This window comes from Eretmochelys imbricata, chromosome 1 (genome assembly GCF_965152235.1).
Source record: "Eretmochelys imbricata isolate rEreImb1 chromosome 1, rEreImb1.hap1, whole genome shotgun sequence".
NCBI classification, from domain to species: Eukaryota; Metazoa; Chordata; order Testudines; family Cheloniidae; genus Eretmochelys; species Eretmochelys imbricata.
Genome location: NC_135572.1, coordinates 352748209 through 352775737, shown reverse-complemented (window position 1 = coordinate 352775737; position 27529 = coordinate 352748209). Strand labels below are relative to the sequence as shown.

At 42.9% G+C, this 27529-nt stretch overlaps 1 protein-coding gene across 8 annotated transcripts in view; it reads right to left on the bottom strand.

The window, feature by feature from the left end:
- Nucleotides 1-27529, bottom strand: part of EXOC4 (exocyst complex component 4) — a 595663-nt gene that overhangs the window by 555956 nt on the left and 12178 nt on the right. For all 8 annotated transcript variants that reach the window (XM_077837141.1, XM_077837147.1, XM_077837165.1 and 5 more), the window contains exons 2-3: nt 13814-14003; nt 1114-1308 (exon numbers count right to left, since the gene is read on the bottom strand). In XM_077837141.1, the coding sequence (XP_077693267.1) occupies nt 1114-1308; nt 13814-14003 (385 nt within the window). The remainder of the gene's footprint in view (nt 1-1113; nt 1309-13813; nt 14004-27529) is intronic.

The following is a 27529-nucleotide window of genomic DNA, read 5'->3' as shown; positions in this document are numbered from 1 at the left end:
ACTTGATTTGTGAAGCAAGAAGCCTCTCCTCCTCCGTGGTGAATGAGAAAGCAGGGGTCTGCCAGTTGGAGAAAGGGAAATGAGAGGGAGAAAGGGAGAGGGAGGAGGAAAATTTTTGCTGGCAAGAGTCAATTTTCTTTTTTTCCTAAAAAAAACTGGCGAGTTCTCAGCAGAGAAGGAGGTGGAGGCAGATGACTGGGAAGGCAGTTAGAAGAAGAGGATTAGTCTGGAAAGAAGAATTAGTCTGGAGAAGAGAAGACAGAGGGGACAGGATAACAGTTTTCAAGTACATAAAAGGTTGTTGCTAGGAGGAGGGAGAAAAATTGTTCTTGTTAACTTCTGAGGATAAAACAAGAAGCAATGGGCTTAAATGGCAGCAAGGGAGGTTTAGGTTGGACATTCGGAAAAACTTCCTAGCTGTCAGGGTGGTTAAGCACTGGAATAAATTGCCTCGGGAGGTTGTAGAATCTCCATCATTGGAGATTTTTAAGAGCAGGTTAGACAAACACCTGTCAAGGATGGTCTAGATAATACTTAGTCCTGCTAGGAGTGCAGGGGACTGGACTGGATGACCTCTTGAGGTCTCTTCCAGTCCTATGATTCTATAAGAGTGAAAGGTAGAGGAGAGATGATCAGGGTGATAGCACTAGAGCCAGTCAGAGAGGAGATGGAAGGGAAAGGAAATAGATGGAGCTAAGAGAAGGATCTTACAGTGGAGGAAGTCATCAGTGAGAATAAGAACCAAGGCCATGAATGCAGTAGGAAACCCAGTACGGCAAGAGGCAAGGAGCACAGTGACAGAAGAAAGGAAAGGAGTCAATGAAGTGCAAAGAAGAAGGAGGCTTCAAAAAACCATGGACAAGAGACAAGGGGAGGAAGAGCTATTGGAGACCCAGAGTCCACGTCAGAAAAGGCTGAGGGCAGCAAAGAAGTCAAAGAGGTTGGCAAGCTGAAGATCAAGCACAAACTGAGTGACATAACAGGGTAAAAGAGAACAACAGTGCAGGAGAAGAGCAAGCAGTGGACACACAGAGAAAGATCTATTTACCTAGAGAGCTGCATTAGCTGACTCTAATATACAGATGACTATCAATGTTAGGTATCCCATCTTACCAGCATGTCAGTTGCATTGAGGTAGTGCTTGCTGGCCATGCACTGTTCCAGCTTCTGGGGCACTTGCTTGATGTTCTCAATCTCATCTAGCAAATTCAAGACGTGTTTGTGCTCAATTCCTTCTATCCACAACTTGCGCAGCTCATCCCGTTTGCAGTGCAGCAGCATCTTGCATGACAGGAGATTTTCCTTCACCTACAAGGCAACAGGTTGAAGATGAGGTCAGTCTAATGCCCTTTCTCTTGGAGCCTGCCATATGGTCAGCACTTCCCCTAACGCACTCATTTTAACATGAGTTTCAACTTGCAATAATCAAATACACATTTTTTTAAAAACCAGCCTATTATTCCTCTCTAGCACAGACGAATCATATAATCACCCTAAATAATGAGCAACCACAGGGGAAATGAAGTGAAGCTAGGTGCTGGGGCTTAATTCAAGTTTTGTGCTATTAGTGCATTATTTACTGGAGTAGCCTTAATGGGATTCCACACATGTTCATCTTAACACCAGGACTAAAGAGTTACTTGCAGCTGTTTCCAACATTTATTCAGCATTTAGGCATGAAACAGGAAGCCAATTGTTTAGTGTAAGTAAATAAATAGCTACTATTTTGTTCCTCTGTAAACATTTTTTGTCTGCCTATTACATTCTTGTGGCATCTCTCCCTCCTCCTCTTTTCTAGTTATTGTTTCTCCATTTTATGAAAGCGGACTATACAGGAGGATCCCTGTTAACCAGTAGCTCAGGTGTGACATTAAACCCGAAAGAGTCAAGCAACTAGCGGGCTAAATGACCCAAATTCAATTTTTAAAGACATATTAGAAAAGTATATAGATGGTAATTAGGACTATTCCTTATAAACAGCTAACATAGCCATAGACTAGAGGTTTGAAATGTGAACCTGTACTGTTAGAGAATTAGAGGTAATACAGATTGTATGTGTTTACTTATATCTTGTTAGATGTTAACCATGTAAACAGATGGTTCCTGTCAGTTACTATATCCTTGATTCAGAGATCAAAGGGGAATATTAACATTTAGATGAGACTAGAGTGTAATAATTTCATTGTCTATATTTCTCTTTGAAGTTTGTAGTAAACTGTCTATGAACTGCTTAACGGATAACTACCTTATGCTGATGAATGCAACTAGTTACCCGTGTATACATAGGAAATAGGTGTTTCTACTTCAAAGCCACAATGCTGTACCCAAGGAATGCCTGCTGGCAAGAGGCTGCTGGGGATCTATGAAAAGAACTCTTGGGCCCTGACCTGTTATCTCAGATCTGCTTAAGCTTCACCAGGGGAAGTTTGAGTCGCAAGACTAAGTCCCCAGCTCCAGACTGGGTCTCCCTGATATTGGACATTGAACTATGACCGAAGGAACTAATTCTGAAAGAACTTTTTGCAACTCTGAAGCTCACCATCTCTACCATGAACTGACCTAAGAACTTTATTCATATCTGCAGGCATAATGATCTTTTAACCCATACGCACGCACTCTTTTCTTTTTTAATAAATTTTAGTTTCATTAATAAGAATTGGCTGTACGTCAATTGGGTAAGATCTGAAGTACTCATTAAGTTGATGGGCAATGTGTCCAACCCTTTGGGATTGGTAGAACTTTTTATATGATGAATAAGATTTTCAGTAATCCTCCAAGTATTTGACTTGGCTGTGTGGGTGGGAGCCCAAGGCTGGGTTGCTTTAAGGGAACTGTATTTCTGGCTTCTGAGTAATCAGTAAGATATTGTAAAAGCTGTTTTGTTGCTGGATTGGTAAATCTAAATATTAGAAATAACCTCCAGTTTTGGGGATTGTCTGCCCCATTCTTTGCAGTTTGCCCTGATTGAGCAATCTCAGCGTGGCCCCCCTGGGACCCTGATCACATCAGGTGACACAAAATTTGTTAGCAAGAGATGGAGTTTATCTAACAAAATGTCTGAAAGAATGTCAAAATGGATTGTAAGTAGGATAAACTTCAGCTCAGCATCTACATTACACATCATGACACTATAACACTAAGAAAAAACAGTGCACTGCCTGCCATTCACTTTGTTTTAAAATCTCAAGCCATCTCTTGCAGACTGTCAAAGAACTTCTTGCTTTTCTATCGCATTCCTAAATTCCTGGGATAAGGTCAGTACAACCCAATTTTTCTTGTATGCCATAAATGGATGATCATTTAAGTGCCTTAAAATCAGTAAGCAATTAACACCACTTCTCACACAGCATTTACACCAGTTATCTGGTTTCAGTGATAAACCATGAATATTTAGGGCCTAACCCCTTCTTAGCCAGAACTCTCACTAACATCACTGAATTAAAAATGCAGAGAGGCCCTTGGATTTATTTTCAAGTTATAGAGTCTTTAAGAACCTACAACAATGCTTCAGCTGCACCTCTTTCCCTTCTATCCTCCTTTGGATGAAGTGAAGAGACCTCCTGAAACATACAGATGGACCAAAAGAAAGACAACTCCTAATAGAGTCAATTAATACACAACAGCACCATGCTCTGAAGTATACACATTAAAGCCCAGCTTCAAAAATAAGGTTCTAGATGGCTCAGGACCCAACAGACTCTCCTTGAAATATCTTCAAACACTGGGAAAACCTCAACAATTGCGTGCTCCATAACTTGTCACAACAGCAGAGAAAAACTGAATGCCAGACACAGCAATTGTTGGGCACAGGTCCTGTTGCATATCTTAGATCTTGTCTACACTACCATGTGGGGTCGATCTAAGATACACAACTTCAGCTACGTGAATAGCATAGCTGAAGTCAACGTACTTGGATCTACTTACCGCGGTGTCTTCACTGTGGTAAGTAGACAGCTGACGCTCTCCCGTCGACTCTGTTTGCGCTCCTCGTTCTGGTGGAGTACCGAAGTCGACAGGAGAGCGCTCAGCAGTCTATTTATCGCATCTACATGAGACGCGATAAATCAACCCCCCGCTGTATCTATCGCTGCCTGCCAATCCAGCGGGTAGTGGAAACAAGCCCTTAAACTAGACAGTATCATCTTAGCCTTAGTGGCCTTGTCGGTGCCTTATACAAAATGGTGGTCACTTTAAGAAAGACCAAAAGGTCCATGGAAATGAATGAAACGTTTGAAACTTGATGTCCTTGTCAGAGTACAAAATAGACTAGTGATCCAAAGAGCGGCTCTGCCTTGACAAGTTGTTCATTTTTCCCTGTTAAACTAAGAGGCAGATACCAATGCTAATCTCAAAAATGCTGCTAGGCAGGAGGAGAGATATGAAAGAAGATAGAGTGAACACCTGAAGATGTATTTTCCTCTGTCATGACCCCGTAATGCCTTTTAAGTCAATGGCGTTATATGGGCATAAAATGAGATCAGAATCAGGCCCTGACACATTCCCACAAGATTCGGTTCCTGGACAAATATGAGCTGAGGAAAATAGCTGTTTCACAAACAGATATCCAGACTACTAAACACAGACAAAGCATTTTGCTTTTGCACAAATGTTTCTGTCCAAGTTTGTTGCAATATGAACATCCACCTATAACAAAGGAGAGGAACATCAAAATGGAAAGCTTGACAGCATAATTTAGACTGATGGCACAGAGTCTAGCATCATATATGGTGCCTCGCATGAGATTAGGGCAAAGTTATTTTAATACATGTTGACTAAAGCTAATCAGAAAACAAATATCCAAAGGTCCTTCACCCCCCTCCCCCCATAGTGATTAGTTTAGATGGGAATGTCATTGTCCCTATAGGATTGTTTTTGACCTCTGCAAAGCTTAGCATATTGGGTGAAAACAGGCTATAGTTTATTTCAAGTTTAAGATTATTGATCTGGGCCTTCACAGAGTCAGGCTTTGTACATAAATCTTTCGAATGAACTCTTATCCCTGGAAGGGATCAGAGAGGTCTCATTTGCTTTGAAAATGCTAAATGAATTTGAAAAACCAGAAGGGTCAGTGTGCTGCCTCAGAAGGGTCACAGCTTACTGCTTCTGGAGCATTGCTCTGAAAGGTTTCCAGTCATGATCTCCACAGCGCTAGTCAGACAATGGAACAATTTATGTACCTGGTTTTCAAGGCTTAAGTACAGCAATCCATAGAGAAAGTAAAACAAGGCCTGGGAGAGTGGCGAATTTACCAGCTGGGATAATAATCAGAACTGGAGGTAGAGAACAGCAAAGAGTAAGCCCTCACCAGTGCTAGGAGTGCCACTGTTATTTACAAGAGCAGTAATAAATGTTAGGAAACATATGGTTAATAAATGTTAGGAAACTATATCAAAATATAGGACCACCAGGAGGCACAGCTCAAGAGCTGATTATGCAAATAACCTTAAAATTCATATTTAATGGGTCAGTGGACATCTGATGAGTCACTGAGATGACCTAAGTGGCAGGTGATCAGAGACCATCCTGATGGGCACAACATAAGAATCTGAATAGACTAGATGGAGAGGTTTTAGTTGTGTAGATTTGGGTGATCTACTGCTGGTCAAGTAACAAATCAGACCAGGTCCTCACTGGCTTACACTAGCTGAGAATCTGACCTATTTAAATAACTCTGATGGTGGTTTCAAAGCTGGCAGGTAATGGCATCTTCTCCATTCAATATTTGGTTCAGCACAAGGTATCATCAAGTAGAAGGGAGACAGGACAAGAGAAGAGGAGGTTACTCACCCTGTGCAGTAACTGACGTTCTTCGAGATGAGTGTCCCTGTGGGTGCTCCACTCTAGGTGTTGGTGTGTCCCTGCGCCTTCGCTCGGAGATTTTTACAGAAGTATTCGTACCGGTCATGCACGCACAGCGCTTGCCCCCCAGCTCTGAGTGTACCTTAATAGTACGCGTGCGCGACCGGTCCCCTCAGTTCCTTCTCTACAACAGAGGCCACCCCAACTACAAAGTAGAGGGGAGGACGGTGAGTAGTGGAGCACCCACAGGGACACTCATCTCGAAGAACGTCCGTTACTGCACAGGGTGAGTATCCTCCTCTTCTTCTTAGAGAGCTGTCCCTGTGGGTGCTCCACTCCAGGTGACTTAAAAGCAGTGTATCTCAAGGAGGTAGGGACTTCAGATTGGGTAGAAATGCAGTAGCTAAAACAGCTCTGCCTAATCGTGTATCCGAGAAGGGGCCCTGAGTAAGGGCATAGTGCTTAACAAAAGTGTGTTCAGAAGACCAAGTGGCTGCTTTACAGATGTCAGTCAGGGGAACTTCGCGTAGAAAAGCCACGGAGGTAGCCATCGATCTAGTGGAGTGGGTTCTGATGTCTGCTGGAGGCATAACTTTCCATATCTGATAACGGAATCGGATACAGTCAGAAATCCATTTTGAAAGTCTCTGGGTGGAAACAGGTGTCCCTCTGGATGGCTCCGTGAAGACAACAAAGAGTCTAGAAGAATTTCTAAAGGGCTTGGTTCTATCCAAATAGAAGGACAAAGCCCTGCATACATCTAGAGTATGCATTGTGGATTCAAATGAGTTCGCATGTGGTTTAGGAAAGAAGGTCGGCAGGTGTATCAGTTCATTGATATGGAATGACGAATGGACCTTTGGAATAAATTTGGGGTGTAATCGAAGGGTAACTGTCCTTAAAAAATAGGGTATACAGTGAGTCTGCCATGAGAGCTGCTATTTCTCCTGCCTATCTGGCAGAAGTGATTGCCACTAGGAATGCTGTTTTCATAAAAAGGCGCAAGAGGGAGCAAGCGGCTAGAGGTTCGAATGGTTGTTGAGTTAAGCAAGATAACACTAAGTGAAGGTCCCACGGAGGAGTAGGGGGTCTAACGTCTGGGTATAGGGATTGAAGTCCTTTGAGAAAACATTTAGTGATCAGATGAGCAAACACACAGGTACTGTCAATTTTATCATGGAAGGTTCTAATAGCAGCTAGGTGGACTTTGATGGAGCTAAAAGAAAGGCCAGATTGTTTGAGGTCCAACAGGTAGTCGAATATAAGAGTATATTGTTGCAGACATAGGAGGCAGTTGTTTAGTTGAGCACCACTGTGTAAATCACTTCCACTTCTGGAGACAGGTGGTGCGAGTAGATTGTGTTCTGCTATGTAGGAGCACTCTTTGGACTTCGTCAGAGCATGCTAGTTCATTTTGGGAGAACCATGTAGGAACCAAGCTTTGAGGTGAAGCATGGACAGGTGGGAGTGGAGAAATCGGCCGTGTTGCTGCGAGAGGAAGTTCGGAATGAGAGGCAACAAGATTGGTGGTTGAGTTGACATCCTGGTGAGGAATGGGAACCACGGTTGTCTGGGCCATGCTGGGGCAATCAGGATCACTTTGGCATGATCTGTTTGTATTTTTGTCAGAACTCTGTGGAGAATCGGGATTGGGGGAAAAGCACAGAGTAAGTTCCGGTGCCACGGAATCATAAATGCATCTCCCAGGGAGTGCTTCCCCAGTCCTGCTCTGGAGCAAAATTCGGGACATTTTGTGTTTTTCGCAGTTGCAAAGCAGTCTATGGCTGGGTAGCCCCAAATGCGGAATATGTTGGTGATGATCATTTCGTTTATCTCCCATTCATGGTCCCAAGGAAAGTATCTGCTTAATTCGTCCGCCGTGGTATACATAGCCCCGGAAAGGTAGGCGGCTGATATCCGGATATTGTTCACAAGGCACGAGTTCCAGAGTTTCATAGCTTCTGTGCAAAGCGAATGAAAGCAAGCTCCTCCCTGCCTGTTTACATAGAACATGCAGGCGATGTGGTCTGTCATTATCCGTACATGTTGGTTACGGATTATCGGGAGGAAGTGACGGCAGGCATTGCTTATCACTCAAAGTTCCAGGATGTTTATGTGCAGGGAGGTTTCCGATGGAGACCACAGCCCCTGAGTTGTGTGATGTAACACTTGAGCACCCTACCCTGTGAGGGATGCATCGGTAGTCATTAAGATGGATGGAGCTTCCTGGAGAAAGGGGACTCCAGAGCAGAGGTTGGAGGGAACTGTCCACCATAGGAGACTGTCTTTGACTCGGAAAGGTATGGATAGGGGTTTCTTTAGGGCATGCACATTGGGTCTGTACACCGTGGCCAACCAAGCTTGGAAGCACCTCATGTAGAGTCGTGCATTTTGGACCACGAAAGTAAAAGAGGCCACATGACCTAGTAGTTGTAAACATCTCGAGCGGTAACTTGAGGACTGTTGCGAAGTTTTGTTGCCAACTGCTTTATGGTGTTGAAGCGATCGGATGGGAGAGATGCTATTCCCATCGGGGAATCGAGGTGTGCTCCGATGAACTCCAGGTGCTGGGTAGGAATTAATGTGGATTTGTCATTGTCTATTGGTAGGCCAAGGGATAGGAAACAATCGACGGTGAGTTGCGTGAATCAAAGTGTTAAAGCTTTGAGGAGGCAGTCATCTAGGGTAAGGAAATATTATGACTCCTTGCTTCCTGAGGTGAGCAGTAACTATGGCCAGGAGCTTGGAAAAAACACAGGGGGCAGTGGATAGGCGAAAGGGTAGTACCCTGTATTGAAAATGTGTCGAGCCGAGGGTGAAATGAAGTTAGCGCCTGTGGGCTGGATGTATTGTCACATGAAAATAGGTGTCCTGTAGGTCGAGGACTGAAAAGCAATCGCCCTGCTCCAGCGCTGGGATTATGGTGGCAAGGGTTACCACTTTGAACTCTTGCTTCTTGATAAAATTGTTGAGCCGCCTGAGGTCAGGGATCAGTCGCCATCCCTGGTTTTCTTTTCTGTTAAGAAATAATGGGAGTAAAACTCCTTCCCTCTGTCTCTTTTGAGCACAAGCTCCACTGCTCCCAACAGAAGGAGATGTTGTACTTCTTGTAAGAGCAGTTGCTCGTGAGAGGGGTCCCTGAAGAGGGTCGGGGAGGGTGGGTGGGTAGGAGGCACAGATAGGAAGGGGATGGAATAGCCAAGTGTGATAACCTCTAAAACCCACTTGTCAGTGGTAATGTTGTGCCATTGATGGAAGAATGGTCATAGGGGATGTCCAAAAGTAGGAACGAGGGTGTAAAGCGCTGAAGTGGGAACATTGTTTTCTAAACCCTCGACCAAGGCTTCAAATCTGCTTGTTAGTTGGAGGGGGTTGAGACACTGATGTGGAATGGGGGCGGCAACGCTGGTATCTGGGTCTCTGGTGTTGTTGCTGTTGTTGGTCGTGTGATCTCTGGAAGTGCTGAGTACATGTGGGGTAGCGTGGACGGTGGTAGGGTTGGTATCTATATTGTCGTCTTCTGATCATAGGGGTTTGTATTCCTAAGGACTGGAGAGTTGCCCTTGAATCCTTCATAGAGCAAAGGACGTCGTTCATTGTAGAGGCAAAGAGTTTGTCACCATCGAATGGAAGGTCTTCAATAGTAGTCTGGACCTCTCGAAGAAAAGCAGAAGAGAGCCACGAACCTCAGCACATGACTACTGCTGTAGTGGTGGATCTTGCTGCAGTATTGGCCGCGTCGAGGGCCGCTTGAAGAGTGGTACGTGATACGATTTGTCCCTCAGAGCTAAAGCGGTGAATTGTTGTTTCTTTGCTTCTGGAATGTCCTCAATAAAGTCCATGAATTTGTTGTAATTTTTAAAAAAAGAAAAGGAGTACTTGTGGCACCTTAGAGACTAACGAATTTATTTGAGCATGAGCTTTCGTGAGCTACAGCTCACTTCATCAGATGCATACCGTGGAAACTGCAGCAGACTCTATATATACACAGAGAATATGAAACAATACCTCCTCCCACCCCACTGTCCTGCTGGTAATAGCTTATCTAAAAGCCATTTCCCTTCAGATCAGTGGCACTGCTATGGGTACCCGCATGGCCCCACAGTATGCCAACATTTTTATGGCTGATTTAGAACAACGCTTCCTCAGCTCTCGTCCCCTAAAGCCCCTACTCTACTTGCGCTATATTGATGACATCTTCATCATCTGGACCCATGGAAAAGAAGCCCTTGAGGAATTCCACCATGATTTCAACAATTTCCATCCCACCACCAACCTCAGCCTGGTCCAGTCCACACAAGAGATACACTTCCTGGACACTACAGTGCTAATAAACAATGGTCACATAAACACCACCCTATACCGGAAACCTACTGACCGCTATTCCTACCTGCATGCCTCCAGCTTTCACCCTGACCACACCACACGATCCATCGTCTACAGCCAAGCTCTGCGATACAACCGCATTTGCTCCAACCCCTCAGACAGAGACAAACACCTACAAGATCTCTGTCAAGCTTTCTTACAACTACAATACCCACCTGCGGAAGTAAAGAAACAGATTGATAGAGCCAGAAGAGTTCCCAGAAGTTACCTACTACAGGACAGGCCTAACAAAGAAAATAACAGAACGCCACTAGCCGTCACCTTCAGCCCCCAACTAAAACCCCTCCAACGCATTATTAAGGATCTACAACCTATCCTAAAGGATGACCCAACACTCTCACAAATCTTGGGAGACAGGCCAGTCCTTGCCTACAGACAGCCCCGCAACCTGAAGCAAATACTCACCAACAACCACATACCACACAACAGAACCACTAACCCAGGAACTTATCCTTGCAACAAAGCCCGTTGCCAATTGTGCCCACATATCTATTCAGGGGACACCATCACAGGGCCTAATAACATCAGCCACACTATCAGAGGCTCGTTCACCTGCACATCCACCAATGTGATTTATGCCATCATGTGCCAGCAATGTCCCTCTGCCATGTACATTGGTCCAACTGGACAGTCTCTACGTAAAAGAATAAATGGACACAAATCAGATGTCAAGAATTATAACATTCATAAACCAGTCGGAGAACACTTCAATCTCTCTGGTCACGCAATCACAGACATGAAGGTCACTATCTTAAAACAAAAAAACTTCAAATCCAGACTCCAGCGAGAAACTGCTGAATTGGAATTCATTTGCAAATTGGATACTATTAATTTAGGCTTAAATAGAGACTGGGAGTGGCTAAGTCATTATGCAAGGTAGCCTATTTCCTCTTGTTTTTTCCTACCCCCCCCCCCGATGTTCTGGTTTAACTTGGATTTAAACTTGGAGAGTGGCCAGTTTGGATGAGCTATTACCAGCAGGAGAGTGAGTTTGTGTGTGTATGGGGGTGGGTTTTTGGAGGGGGGTGAGGGAGTGAGAGAACCTGGATTTGTGCAGGAAATGGCCTAACTTCATTATCATGCACATTGTGTAAAGAGTTGTCACTTTGGATGGGCTATCACCAGCAGGAGAGTGAATTTGTGTGGGGGGGTGGAGGGTGAGAAAACCCGGATTTGTGCTGGAAATGGCTTTTAGATAAGCTATTACCAGCAGGACAGTGGGGTGGGAGGAGGTATTGTTTCATATTCTCTGTGTATATATAGAGTCTGCTGCAGTTTCCACGGTATGCATCTGATGAAGTGAGCTGTAGCTCACGAAAGCTCATGCTCAAATAAATTCGTTAGTCTCTAAGGTGCCACAAGTACTCCTTTTCTTTTTGCGAATACAGACTAACACGGCTGTTACTCTGAAAGTTGTAATTTTTGTGATCATATTTTGCCAGAACGGCCGTATAATTAGCAATTCAAAATTGTAGGGTGGAAGATGCATATACTTTACATCCAAGCAGATCTAAACACTTTACTGTCTTTATCAGCTGGGGTGGAGCGGGGATACTGGTGCTTGTTCTTTTGGTTGACTGCATCAACTACCAGCGAATTAGGTGCTGGATGGGTGAAAAGAAATTCAGAGCCCTTGGAAGGGATGAAGTACTTGCAGACCGCTCATTTGCAGGTAGGTAAGCTTCCAGCAGGAGTCTGCCAGATGGCTTTGGTAGGTTCCAGAAGGGCTGGATTGATTGGCAATGCAATCCTGGAAGAAGAAGAAGGTTGCAGGATGTCCATTAACTCATGCTGCTGTTCAGGAACCTCCTCCAGATTAATTCTTAATTCACTGGCCGTTCTTTTCAAAAGGTCTTGAAATTTTGAAAAGTCATCTTAAGACGACAGGGGAAATAGGAAGCAGGGCTTCGTCAGGCATAACAACTGGGTCTACTGGGATAGAGACAGGTCGTGCCTGATTCTGCACTTGTGATGATGCCGTCTGGTGACTGGCATCAGTGGCAGGTTCGTAAGCTTGTGGAGCTGGGCCGGTGTTGGGCCTGGTTGAGGTGGCATAGCGAGTGTGGTCTCGAGGATAGGATGCCCACGGGGCCCAATATTGCCATTGTGGTGGGAAAGGCATAGGTGGTGCCATCCACGGGTTTACACACCACGGGACAGGATCCTGAGAGTAGGACAAGGTGATGTTTCTATGACTTCTGTTAATTGGGGTCTGAGGATGAGAGATTTCATATGGTGAAAAATCCTCCTGGAGACCAGCTTCCTCCTCACTGGAGGAAGGCTGTTCGGACCCTGGCTGAGCATTTGGTGAAAAGTAGGCATTCAGTAAGGGTGACTGCAGAATGGGTGACACAAGCAGGTCACTTGACTGCGTAAATTGGAGTGCTGAAGCTCCTCTGTGCGGTGAGGGCGGTGCGAGAGGAATCTGCTGCGACAAAAAGTTACTCTGCACCGGTGTCTTTAAAGTCATTTAGCTGCTGGCCAGCTCAGCGGGTGCCGGTGCCAGGAGAGTGGTGATAGCCTGCGAGGGGTCAGGCATGTCCGCATGTGTCGGCACCGCTTCCACCGTGGTGCCAAAAGGGGCCATCTGAGAGGCAGGCAATTGGAAGCCTAAGCCTCGGCACCGGAGCTTTGTGCTACTGCCGCAGCCGGGTTTTGTGCGGCGCCGGAGGAGCCCGGCACGTCAAAACTGCTCAGCCGAGGGAGCACTGGGAGGGAGGCGGAAGACCTGCCGGGAGAAGCCTTCTCCCGCGAAGTTCGCTTTGCGGGTGACAGAAAGTGATGTTTTTTTTAAAGTTTTCTTCATTTTGTTAGAGGTGGGGGGGCTGTGATGTGGAGCAGAGCCGGATCCAGAGCCTGGGTCTGAACCTGACACTAAGGATTTTTGCAGCAGGAGCAGCTTTAGCCTCAACTCCCTGTCCTTTCGTGCCCTAGACTTAAGTTGGCTGCAGTGGGCACATTTTTGGGGGATGTGGGACTCCCCCATACATTTTATGCATTTTGAATGGCCATCAGACAGAGGGATGACATCCTTACAATTAGAGCAGCGCTGGGGAGCCAGGCATGTCGGAAGCGGCTGCGCTCACAGAAACTATGGATTTTTTTTTTTTTTAAGCAAAACTAACACACTACCGGTAACACTAATAACTAGCACTATTGGTAACAAACTAATATCCAAAAGGGTAAGAGTAACAAGGGAGAAAAAGTTTTCTAACGAGTCTGCTGAGCTCCGCCTCAGCCCAGGGACGGTAGAGAAGGAACTGAGGGGACCGGTCGCGTACGCGTACTATTAAGGTGCACTCAGAGCGGGGGAGGGCAAGCTCTGCACGCGTGCGACCGGTACGAGTACTGCTGTAAAGATCTCCGAGCGAAGGCGCAGGGACGCACCAACACCTAGAGTGGAGCACTCACAGGGACAGCTCTCGAAGAAGTAAGGGTTGAATGAAAACCTTGATACTTCAATTTTATATCATCACAATAGGGACAGAAACCAGGGCAAAGGTAGATATGTAATGCAGAAACAAATTTGAACACGTGCAGCCTTTTATGGTGGGTGCAGAGGTGGGGGGGGAGGAGGGGGAAGAGAGAGAAAGAGAGATGCCAAACATAGTGCTGCCTGCCCTTTCACCTGCTTGATCTTGTTGCGTGAGTTGGTGATTCGCTCCGTGATGCTCTGGTAGGTGCGGATAGCTGTGGTGAGTTCCGTGTAGTGCTGAACAATAAGCTCATCCAAGTCCCGGTCACACTTCTCATAAGCTTCTTCCAGACGGCCCTTCTCAGTCTCTCTGTCCTCGACATCATCGCTGGTGGAGAGAGTCCTAACAACAAGGTCAAAACAATGGCAATGTTTAGAAGCGATTTACCAGCACAGGAACTCTTAAATCTAAAGTACACCATTGGCTGGAAAGCAGCCACTATGTTAGTCTTCAAATGCCATTGACTGGAGAGTACGTCTGGTAAACATGTTTGTATAAAGTTCAGTTGAGACCCAGCAATAACAGTTGTTTGCATGAGACACAGATCTTTTAGTTTCCTGTATTATCTTCCTTGCTTCTAAGTGTCTTATTTTTAAGTATGTTTTTCTCTCTCATCCGCTAGTTATTATAATTTACTGAGCTTTATTAATTTTTTCAGGTAGCTCAGGTAGGTAGTATTGCAATTATTTATTACAAATTGTTATTACTACTGAGCCCAGAAGTGCACCAGGTGCACCACAGAACATGCATAAAACACACAGTCCTGGCCCGAAAGAACTTACAGATGTCACACAAGTAAGTACGGGTAACAAACTATAGGCAGGAAATGGGATGAGAAAGGACAAATGTATATAGCTGGGCACTCACACAGTTTAGCGATATTCTCATCTGGATAGTTTAATTTTTTTTTTTAAATATAACAATAATTTTGACTCATTGCCACTAATCAATCATTAATCCATTACCTGGTCACCAGTCAGGTTGGTGAAACGGAATGGAACTGGGGTGAGAGAGAAAAGTCTCCCCTCCCCCCAGCCCCCAATTCTTTGTTCTATGTTCTCCCACCCATTTTACATAGAAGTCATAGGGATTTTCTTTTGACAAAAAGAATTGGGGAATTGGTGCACAGATATGACATTACCAAAAAGGCCCAGCAAGATAATCAGGACATGGCTTTGTATAATCACTATCCATAGCCAGATTTTAACAGATCATAACTATAACATTTGTTTGTAAAAATTTTGGCATTTAGGGTAACATTTGTTATACGTGGAGAGTGATGGATATTGAACAGACCCCTGAGGGAGGGCTGTGACCCAGAAAGAGAAGGGTTTGAATTTTCATTTAGATTCCTGTGTCACTTTTTGTTACCCTAGAAGAGCTAGGATTTTTGGTTTTGCTGGAGAGAGTTAAACTACCCTACTAGTGAGCTATCAACTGACAGACTGGGTGTATCTTCACAACCAGAAGGAACTGCAGGCACACTTCATACAACTTCCACTAAACCCACAGAATTTATCTATAAAGATTCTCATACTGTGGCATGTGAGGACTATAAACACGACTAAGAATTTTGAACGATTTTAATTGCAGAGGATATGACAAGGAAGTAGGCCTGAAATTCTAAACGCACTAGTGAGTTTGAGTGTCCAACTTGAGACTCCTGAAAAAGACTTGACTTTCAGAAAGTGCTGTGTGCCCACCCTCTGAAAATGACTCTCTTTAAAAGGTGTCTGAGATGGTGCATACAAAAATTGAGGTATCCAAAATCACTAACTGCTTTTGAAAATTTAAGCCTGAGACTCTACAGAATTGAAAATCTGGAAGTATATTACACAGGGACCTTTGTACACATGTGATGAGAGAGGCTTACACCTTTTAAGACACAGCACACAACTCCAGAATGGTTTTCACTCTCATCTCTAAAAGTAGAATGCAAATAACCAAGTTCTAGGAGTGAAAGTGCTCATCAATTCCTTGCCAGGGCTACTCAGATATTTCAGAGCAGCAGGTCAAGTGGTTTGAAGGGAAAAAATCACTGCTCTCTACTACTGTACAATTTGGCTTTCACTTTGGACTTGTTAAAACAATGAAGTCTAGACAAAAACTAAAACCAGTATTGGATTGTGAAATAGTCTCTTAAGGAAAGTGGTAGAAACAATATCGTTTGAGTTATCTAAAAAAAACCTGGACAAAGCACTAAAAATATATACAGGCAACGCTCTCCCTACCCCTAAAAGAAAGTTACTGCCAGCAAAGATGGGGCCAAAGCTTCCATCCCCTTACCCCTTCCCTTCAGAGAAAGCAAACAGCAGTTACGCCCTCACTCCTTTTTAAAAAACACCTCAAGTGATGTAACTGTCCCAAGACTACAGCAAGGGTATCTATAAACCAAGAGATAGTATTCTAGACTACCAAGGACTTGGCAAGAAAAAAAAAAGAGGTTGCAATTATACAGCTTTTATCCTGCTGCCTTCCTCTGAGGAGAGCAGCAGAAACAAATCCTACATACATGGTATATTCTAGGAAAACCACATAGCAGAGCAGTAAGCTGAAGAACTAACCCCTGCAAAATAGTCACTGCCAGGATATACGCGCTTTCAAAAACTGCTACTCATTCCATACCTCTTTCAATAGTAACAACAAAGGGTCTAACAGAATTATTATACCCCATAAACCCCGTTTATTTTGTAGTGTTCTCACTCCTATCAGCAGAATTTGTTTCAAAATAGTGCTTAGCTGCAGATGGTGAAAGGGACCCTCTCCTTGACTGAAGAATGCAAATGGATCAGCTGAGATCCCATGAACGGAAAGGCTGTAAAAGAGCACCTTCTCCCGCTTCGGAGACAATGGGCCCCCACCTCAGCTAAGCACTATTTGCTTCATTCTGCTTTCTTTTTTAAACAGGATGTTTTGCGGAACTCAGTGGGCAAGGTTTTGTGTAGATATAAATGAATGATTGATTGAGAGTGCCTATAAACCCCACCACCACCACCCTTACATTATTTTACTACTCCCAGAAAGGCTCACTTCTCAAACTGGCCACAGCAAGGTTTTTTTTACAGAATAGGGAAGCCATTGGAAATAAGGTTGTCGTTCACTATGCAGAAGACTATAAAGATTTGGTGAATAACACTGCTAAAAAACAGTACAGCAGTGCTTCCTAGATGCTATATAACACAAAAAGTCAAGGAGAAGTTGAGAGGGATGACGGCCCAGTGGGTAGGGCACCAGCCTAGGACATGGGAGACCTGGGCTGGAGTCTCTGTTTTGCCACAGACATGCTGCGTGACCTTGGGCAAGTCACTTAGGGTGACCAGACAGCAAATCTGAAAAATGGGGGGGGGGGGGGTGGAGATAGGAGCCTATATAAGAAAAAGACCCAAAAATCGGGACTGTCCCCATAAAATCTGGACATCTAGTCACCCTAAAGTCTCTTAACCTCTTTGTGTCTCAGCTACCCATCTATAAAGTGAAGATAATAGCACTTCCCTACCTCACAGGGCTACTGTGATAATAAATATATTAAAGACTGTGAGGCTCTGAGATACTATGGTAATGGGGGGCATATAAGTACCTTAGATAAAGGTTAATAATGTGTGTTAAGCATTCAAGTTATAGGAGACACACTTTATTTGCCCATAAGATTAAAGGGTAAAATTTTCATCCATTCTATGCAAAATAAATAGAGGCAGTAAGGCTCAAGGGTTGGTTTGTTTGGTTTTTTAAACGTACTCTATTGATAGTTTATGGGGAAGAATACAAGTTATATTTATGGAGAACTGCTGAGTGATGATGAAGGGACTACTTTCCTTCATATCATGAGACAGGTCCTTATATCCCACCCTTTTTGGGAATCATTGTACTGTGCTTCAGTGTGAGATTGAAAGACATTGCTCGTCAATTCTCTCTAACCTCTGTTATAGATGAGAGGAGCACTCAAACAGGATATGGGGTCTCTGATACTGATCCAAGTTGGCCATACCTCTCAATGTCCTTGACTATAAAGGGTTGTAATTTAAATCTTGTATGATATGACAACTTTTGCTTTATAGTCTACTTACCTTTGATTCTTTTTCTTATTTCATGGTTGTTCTTTTAGCTTCCCTTTACACAATAAAAATCATTCAAAAAATATTACGTTCACAGGGAGATGGAGTAGGTGACCTCACAGCTCCTCTTCCATCTTTAGCTCATATAATTCTTTGATTTTTACCTCTCTGTCTACAATGTTAATAATGTATAACAGCAGTGCCACAGACTCTTCCATAAAATTAAAACATCACCACTGTGGTGCTAGAGGACACACTTACATCCCATTTTACATGCTACAGCAAGCTCCCAGTTTAACAGATTTTAAAAAAAAATAATAATAATTCCCTTCACATTGATCCTTCTTTTAAAAAAAAATATTGACCTGAAATACAGACCAGGTGTTTTTGACCTCATAACAGAGTTAAACTGCCTACCATGAGAAAAGTAAGTAGCTTGCTAAAACCACTAGACATTTGCACAGCAAAATACAAAGTGCCTGTACCCTACAGGAGAGGTACAGATCAAAACTGGACCAATGCTGCTCTCAGAAGCCATGCAGTACGTTAAAAGAGTTAATGAGTAATGATTAGACTACAGAAGTCTTAGTGAGGTCTGAGATACCACAGGCTTCTATGCCATCAGAATGCAGTACGGCGATGTCCATCTAAATTTATCCTTTTCAACAGGTACTGTTGTCACCATTCGCACAAATAATTTATTCAACTCATTTTGACATTTTTCTGTTTATAAACAGACCGCAAACAGTTCACAATGCTCTCAACTTAATTTGTTCTTATTTGTATCATAATTCGTAGCACCTAGAAGCTCTGAGAACAGGGCCCCATTGTGCGAGGTGCTGTACAAACACATAGTAAGATAGTTCAAGCCCCAAAGAGTTTACAGTCTAAATAAACAAAATAATAAATGGCAGGAGAAAGGATGTGTTACAATCCCCATATTACAGGTGAGGAAACAGAGGTATACCGAGATTAAGTACTTGACCCAAGGTCACGGCCAGGAAGTGAATGCAGAGTCTAACCTAGTTCAGTGCCTTAGCTAAGATCACAAAATATAAGTCTCTGCCCTTGAATTGTCAAAGTAATACATCTCAGAGTCTTAGGATTTTATTGGATTCATCACTGCTCCACACAGACAGTAAATGACAATATTTCCAACTAGCCAGGAAACTGCACCCATTCCTCTGAGATGAGCAAGGCAGTGATCCATGCTCTCATACCTCCAGGTTAGACCACTGCACCACACTCAGCCTGGGGTCAAGGAACAGGCCCCATTGAAACTCCAGCTCATCCAACACAGAGAAGCCAACCACTGAGCCCAAGAACACATTAACAATACTTACTGCACACTGATAGGAAGGTTCTGATGTGTTCAGACTATGATATTTCATGTAAATTTCAAGGTCGTGATCCTAATAGTTAAAGTGTTCTAGAGGAGAATTTCCAATTATAGGAAATTACCAGAAGAAATCAGAAGCCAACCCTCATTTGATCATTTTCAGAGTTAGGCACAAAGCCTACATTTTCTCAAAAGTTCTCTCTTACCAATGAATGCTGAAGATGACACTCGGTCAAAAATTTTCTACCACAAATGTTTCCTGAAAAAAATATGGAGATGTATCAAAATCAAAACTTTTCGGAGGAAAATGTTGATTTTGATGACATGTTCTGATTTTTATAGGACAATTAAAAACAAACATTTCATTTTGAATGAACAATGGTATTCCATAATTTTTAAAATATCAACATTTTCATTTCAATTATTCTGAATTGAAATTTTTCAAAACTTTATTCTAAGAAAATATTTGATATTTTAACTTTTTATCCTGTTTCAAAATGAAAAAAAATCTACAAGTATTAGAATACTCTGTCAGACAGAAATTTCATTTTCCAAACAGCTCCGCTGAAGAACAACTGGCACCATTTCCCTTCGCCACATAGTGGAGATGAAAAAATTCCTTTAACCAAGTTACAGAGCTTAGTCGAGTCCTTTCCAAACAACTTCATTTAAATTCTTAAATTTTCCTTTAAAAAAAAAAAAAAAAAAACCACAACTCATGAGGCTGAATAAGCTAATAGTCCTGGGGTCAGAATCAAACTCCTTACAACATATACGGCATTGCCCAAGAGCATTATAACATTAGACAGGTGCGTTGTGAGAGTTTTTTGCTTTCTGCAGAATAACAGATATTGGTCTCTGATAGGCAGAATACAAGACTTGATGTAATATTGTCTCCTTCATTATGGCAAATTTTATATTGCTAGAAGCTTTCATTGCATGTGCTATATTCTAGTTTAACCCAATTATCTGTCTTTGCAGAGGAACCGAAGTGAAAACAACTATTTTGTTCTGAATTCTCAGCTAAGCTTGGACCCGATTACACTGCTCTAGTCTAACAGTTTAAGGTCACTTTACAATGTCAGAGTAGCTTGGCATGATTAGACTCAGAGTGTATTTCTCTCTATCTGCACCTACCTACTTTAGTGAAGTCAAGCTTTCCTGAGACACTCACAGTATACTTAACAACTGAACAACGGTTCAATCCATTGGGAGATGAGCGTGTAGGCACCTCCAAGAAGTCAATAGCTCCTACAGGAGGAGGCATTTTATCTCATATCCATTTTTCCAACCTAGGACACTTCTAGGCATTTTTAGAAGGATCATTACTGTAGGATCCCTCCAAACTGGTTAGTTTTTACCCCAAAATGGCCAAAGAAACATTTAGGACCTGGTCCAAAACACCACTTGAGTCAAGGAGATTTTTCCAACCGACTTCAAGGCCACTGCAACAGGCCTTAAGAGCGAAGGGATGAAAGACATCTGCACTTTAAACCAGTCTCTGCCATTGACTCACTAAGTGGCCTTGGGCAAATCACATAACTTCTGTACCTCATTCTTCCCAGCTTTAATATAGAGAATACTGTTACCTACAACTGGTTGAAAGACTGTATTCAAAGAGTAATTTATCAATGATTCGTTGACAAACTGGGAAGGTGTAGCTAGTGGGGTCACACAGTGTCAGTCATAGGTCCAATACTAGTCAATATTTTCATTCATGACTTGGATAATGGAGTGGAGAGTATACTTATAAAATTTGCAGATGACACCAAGCTGGGAGGGGTTGCAAGCATTTTAGAGGACAGGTTTAGTATTCAAAACAACCTTGACAAACTGGAGAATTGGTCAGAATTCAACAAGATGCAATTCAAAAAAGACAAGTGCAAAGTACTTCACTTTGGAAGGAAAAATCAAATGCACAATTACAAAATGGGAAATAAGTGGCTAGATAGCAATACTGCAGAAAAGGATCGGGGGTTACAGTGGATCACAATTTGAATACAAGTCAACAATGTGATGCAACTGGCAAAAGGATAATATCACGCTGCGGTATACTAACAGGAGTGTCTTACTTAGGACAGAGGAGAGAATTGTCCCACTCTACTCAGCACTGGTGGCCTCAGCTGTGGTGCTATGTCCAGTTCTGGGTGCCACACTTTGGGAAAGATGGACAAACTGGAGAGAGTCCACAGGACAGCAACAAAAATGATGAAGGGTTTAGAAAACCTGACTTATCAGGAAAGCTTAAAAAAACTGGGGAAGTTTAGTCTTGAGAAAAGACAACTAAGGGGGGACCTGATAACAGTCTTCAAATACATTAAGGGCTCTTTATAAAGAGGACTGTGATCAACTGTCGTCCATATCTACTGAAAGTAGGACAAGAAGAAATGGGCTTAATCTGCAGCAAGGGAGATTTAGATTAGACATTAGGAAAAACTTTCTAACTATAAGGGTAATCAAGCTCTGGAATAGGCTTCCAAGTCGGGTTGTGGAATCCCCATCATTGGAGGTTTTTAAATACAAAGTTGGACAAAGATGTCAGGGATGGTCTAGGTTTACTTGGTCCTGCCATAGCGCAGGGGCCTGTACTTGATGACCACTCAAAGTTCCTGCCAGCCCTATATTTCTATGGTACTATGATGGTTGATATTTACAATCATAGAATATCAGGGTTGGAAGGGACCTCAGGAGGTCATCTAGTCCAACCCCCTGCAAAGCAGGGCCAATGCCCAGTTTTTGCCCCAGATCCCTAAATGGCCCCCTCAAGGATTGAACTCACAACCCTGGGTTTAGCAGGCCAATGCTCAAACCACGGAGCTATCCCTCCTCCATACAGTGCTTTGAAAATGGAACACACCAGATAAGAGCTATGGGGAGGTTCTCTCTTTCATTTAATATCATTTATTAATGGATTTACCTTAGTGACAGCTGAAGAGTAAACTGTGCAATCAGACTGCACTAATTATATTCACATTATTGTCCAACTGCAAAGTTATAGCTTTTTCCATTTGCCTCTGTTATTGAATAATCATTACCTGCAATGGAAGAAGGCACATGACTATACTGAGTAACTGCAAGATGAAACCCTTGTCCTGCCCTGCCCCAACCCTTCCTTAACATTTGCATCTGCAGCACGTAGCACTATATCTAAAACCAGGTTGTAAATTCTTCACGGATGGGACCATCTCTTTCTATTTGTGCTGTGAAGGACCAAAACACACTGTTAGCAGATATTAAAAACAAGGACACCACACAACCCATAATTCCTTCAGAAGCCAATAAATACCTATTCACAGCCATGATAGAAATGACACTGAATGCTTCTCTTATTATTCAACAGCAAGAGAAAACAGACTCATTTGTCATGTGGTGCAGCAGCATAATAGATAACTACTGCAGTAGAAAAAGATATTAAGAGATGATCAGCTAGAAAAAGTACTCGGAAATACACTGGCCCTGGCAAATTGCTACTCTCAGCTTCAACTGAGATCCTGTCTTTGGGTAGGCGTTATCACCAGAGCTACCAAAACGTTAGTGAAAAAAAGGGACACTACAGACCACAATAGGTGTTACTCAGAAAGACTAAAGCAAGATTTAAGGTTCCTAAGAATCATCCCCACTTTGTGCTCACACAAACTGCTCAAAAAGTTTACAACATCCACATTGCTGGCTTTCATAATGCTGCTGTGCCACAAAAGCACCTGCTGGCTATAGGTGCTGCTGAGCCTTAAAACGAAGAATCAAAAAGATGGAGGGAAAGAGAGAGACTGCATCCATAAAACTGAATATACTATACACATATAATTTCCAAGACACCCGTCCTGCAGTATCTGAGAACTTCCAAAAGCTTCCTCCCATTCCTTTTTCATGGGCACATCGATATGCCAAAAAATTGCATGAGAAAGATATACTAAGTGTTTTTGCTCAGTATTCATTAGGGCTAGATCTTCACCCGCACCCCACACAAAGCCTGGGTAAGTGAGTTTGACACAAAAGGAGAATGAATCCTCTCCCTGTCCCAAAGCATGTTACAGGTGGATCCATCAACTCCATCTCCATGGCACACTGCACAAATCCTATTGGGCTGGAACGTGCAGAACGTCCCTGTAGTACACAGAGGAGGCGGACTCCCTTAATGGGCTCCCTAAATCCTCCTCCACACTTGGTGGAGCCCTATTGATCCTAGTGCAACTTGGGCTCCTCTCTCTGTAGCTGCAAGAGAGGAATATTCAATGGGAGAAAAGAATGTTAATGTAACATTTAAGATTGAGAATTTAAGTGCACAGTTAGAAAGCTGGAAGTTACAGCTCCAACTAAAACTGCCCGTGCTACCTTGGGCAAGTTACTTATCTGTATCTCAGTTTATACACTTGTAAAAGAGAGAGAGAGAGAGAGAGAGAATACATTCCTAAATATTTGGTAGGCTTAATTCATTCAATATTTGTAAGTGGCTTTGAGTTTCCCAGATGGATGATGCTGTAAATATTGAGGAAGTAAAACAGTATTACTACAACTTTTCTGAGCAACTTTTCTGTGTTGGCAGTTTATGGAAGTGAAAAATTGCCACTTTAATTGACTAATTTTGTATACTAAGCAGTCCCCCATATTGCTGTAAATTCCTGGAATTAAAGAACAGGAACATTACTTAGCAGTAATTAAAACTGTAAAGAAATTATGTAATTAGACACCTGAATTTAGTAATCCTCAAAAGTTTGCAAACATACATAGGAAAATAAAAATAGAAAAAGTAAAACATTCATATGGTTTTCAGCTGATCAGGGAGACAAAGATCTATGAAATGATTCGGGGTATATTACCCCCTGAATTAGTTGGAAATAAAGGGAACGGAGCATTGGATCACTGAGGAGCATGAAGAAAACAGAGCTCTGATCTCAACAGTACTCCACTCCACATTGTTCTTTAGGCTTCTCTGCCATCCGTTTCCATATTGCTCTTTGCTGTACTACTGTATACCTTGCTAAGTCTCCCAATTTCTAATTTTGACACTACATTGTAGAGTCAAGTCCTCATTCTACTTCAGTACTCAAAATGGTTTGGCTTCGCTTTCTCCAAGACATGGCTATAAAACAGTCAGGAGACCCAGCTACAATGTGACTGTCCAAGTTAAAACACCATAGAAGCTGCAGTGTAGCTGGACTTATATAACTACACTCTAGCCTTGGGCAAGCCAGGGCTTTAAAAGGATACAGGTAGATACCATCCACTTCCATCAAAGTTAGTTTAGGCCTTAAACATGTAAGTGCCCAAGTTATCCTAGCTGTAAAGTTGGGATAATAATGCTTACTGCCCACCTTCAAAATGTACAGATAAAAAGCACTCAGTGCTAAGTGTCAATATTATTTAGGATGGAGACCTTTTCTTTTTTATGTTTCATAAAGTGTCGTGTACACTTTCAGCACACTGAGAACAATAAAATGAACAGTGAAGCATCAAAATAACCTATCTGGAAGGAAACTTACAAGATAGTTTTATTTTGCACCAGAACAACAACCCAAAGTGCATATTAGAATGTATACAGTCCTCTAGAAGATAAACAAAATCAATGTGTTGCACTGGACAACACGGGCACCTGATTTGAGGCCAACAGAAAACATCTGGAGTGAAATGAAGGAAGCGGTTGCTACCAGCAACAAAATCTCTGAACTGGTGCACTGTGGATACTTGGAACAGTCTGTCTCCTCTGTGCAGGAAATGTCTGCAAAGCTCCAACGAGACTTCAGTATATAATAAAAGCAGACTGAAAAGAAACCCTATTATTAATTATTAGTATTATTATTTTACCTCTAACTATTCATCTCTTTTTGATGTCTAAAGTCACAGACCAGTCACAGGAGTTATCATTTCAATTTAAACCATTATCATCACTATTAAACATTTATATGGCAGAAGCCCTCTAAAAGCCAACCAAGCAGGGGGCCTCACTGTGCTAGGCACTGTACAAACCTATAGAAAATGACAGTTCCTACCACAAAGATCTTACAAGAACGGGTGGATGAGTCATAACAGATAGACAAGGGGGTTACGTGGAGAACAGGGGAGACAGAGTAACCCAACAACAGGATGTGCACAATTCTTAGCCACTTAGGGCAGTAATCACAACAGGCCACACGCTCAACCTTGTAAGGTTGCAGACTGCTGTTTGCATTACCAAAGGGGCAAAGTTTTAAGGAGGATCCTGAAGAAAATAAGGCACTGGCTTTACACATTTTGACTGGGATTTATTCCCATGCATGAGGGACACTATGGGAGACAGCAAAGAGGTGCTTCAGGGATAAGTGGACAATCGTCATAAAAACCATGAATTAGTGACGATGTCCTTTAATAACGATACTAACTGTAAGTAAATACCCTCGAAGGGACAACATAATACCTCCCAGGATTAGATTCTTGTGTCTAGAACCCACAATGGTATGCAATTCTCAGGATCAGGCCCAGACAGAGCAAAACAAAGACCATGCAAGTTAACTGCGGGTCCTTTATCCATGTTGAGTAGCACCATACTCCACAATTAATACCACTGGAGGGGACTACTCTCACAGTAAAGTCCAACTCATTGTGAGAACAGACATCAGAATGTAGTCCTAGGGGTCTTTCAGATAAAGCCTTAAAAACAAAATCAGGCCTCTTTGTGTGGACATTAAAGATCCAATAAGGAAAGAAGTTTGCCTGGTACATCTAGCTAGCAATTCCCTCCCCACCACTCCGGTGCAGTGTTTTGTGTGCCAGTAGGCTACACCCTACAAGCAACTGAATTTCAATAGGGCACAATTTTGTGAGGCACCCTGGGATCAACAGTGTTATATTTTCTGCCTGCTATATACACTGTAGCATACATTTCCGAAGCTTCATGAAACTAAAGGACTTATTTGAATTTTATAATTGAAAATTTTTGCCTTAAAGATAAATCCCAGATGGACTGAGCTACAGCTTCCAGCAGTACTTAACCTCAAAACACAAACTGATAATATATGTTCTGAAATTACCACAGAATCCCATTGAAACAATTACATAAAAACTTCTTCTTTAAAGAAAGAACAGATAACCTAGGATACACAAGGAACAAAATAATCCAAAAGATGTTTAACAGAGCAGCAACAAGCTAAATGTTTTCTCATTATTTCCACAGGTTAACTGATTGCTCCCATTAAATTGTGGATTCAGTGACATGAATGTTTAAGATGAAAAGCAAGAAAAAATTACAAGTTAAAATGTTTAAGAGATAAAACATACACCTTTGGGAGACAATGAGATGCTGGCAGGAAGGTAACTAAAATCAGCACTGTACAAGTTAATAGGCATGAGGAGCAGGGGGTATCAATATCAGGAAACAGTAAATTGACTATGGAACTATAAAAGATCTTCTCCCAGAAGAATATCGTTCCATTATACCAGCAGTTCTCAAACTATGGGGCGGGCCTCCCAAGGTAGGCACAGGAATGTGTCAAGGGAGGTGAGAGCTGTGTGTTTTTGGGTTTTTTTAAGAGTGCTGGCTATCAGCCCCGGATGGCTGGGGCTCATGCAGAAGGGTCATGTGCACCCAGGAAGCAGAGATAAAGATGATAGCCAGAGCCCCTCCACCCAGGCTCTCCTTCCTCCTCCCACCCACAATCCTTCACCAAGAGGCAGCCTGGGCTCAGGCTCTCCTTCCCCTCCGCTCCCAATCCCTCACCCGGAGGAGGCGGGGCTCCCACTGTCAGCCCCAGGGCGGCAGCAGCCGTAAGGGTGGCAATGGTGCAATAAGTCTGCTGTGAAAAGTGATATGTCATCACTTTTCACATTGCCTCCCTTACTTCTGCACTGCTGCTGTCACTGTTCTGCCTTCAGAGCTGGACGCCCAGCCAGCAGCCGCTGCTCTCCACTCTGCCTTCAGAGCTGGGTGGCAGTATATGTACTTGTGGGGGAAGGGGCCTGAGAACGGCTACAGACACAAAGAAGGAGGGCCCAGTCAAATAAGTTTGAGAACCATTGCATAATACCATGAGCACCAACACCCTTATCAATAGGAACTGAGGGTGCTTAGAACCTTGAAGAATCAGGGGAACTAACTCACTGACTATAAAAGAGAAACAGAGAAAGTGACTCTAATCAAAGCGCTGTTAACTATACAAAATAAACTAGAATTTAGAAAAAAGTTTCTCTCCGATCTCTTTGGATTCTATTAATCTTGGTTGTTTCTTGTACACAGGTTTAAACATTTCCAACAGGAAACGACGGTGAACCTTTGATCATTGAGAGCCGAATCAGCTTAGCAGATCTGTGCAATTTGGCTTCAGTTGAGTGCTTAAGAGCCAAATAGTCTCCAGACCCTTAAATGAGCATCTCCAAAGCTTTGTGTCTCCAGTATTTGTGACAGCAGAGGTCAGCTTGACCAGTGGCTGGTTGATTTAGCAAAAAGCAGAAGATATCTGTATACTACATTCTGAAGCAGACAGACTTGACGCCAGTTAACGGAGCTT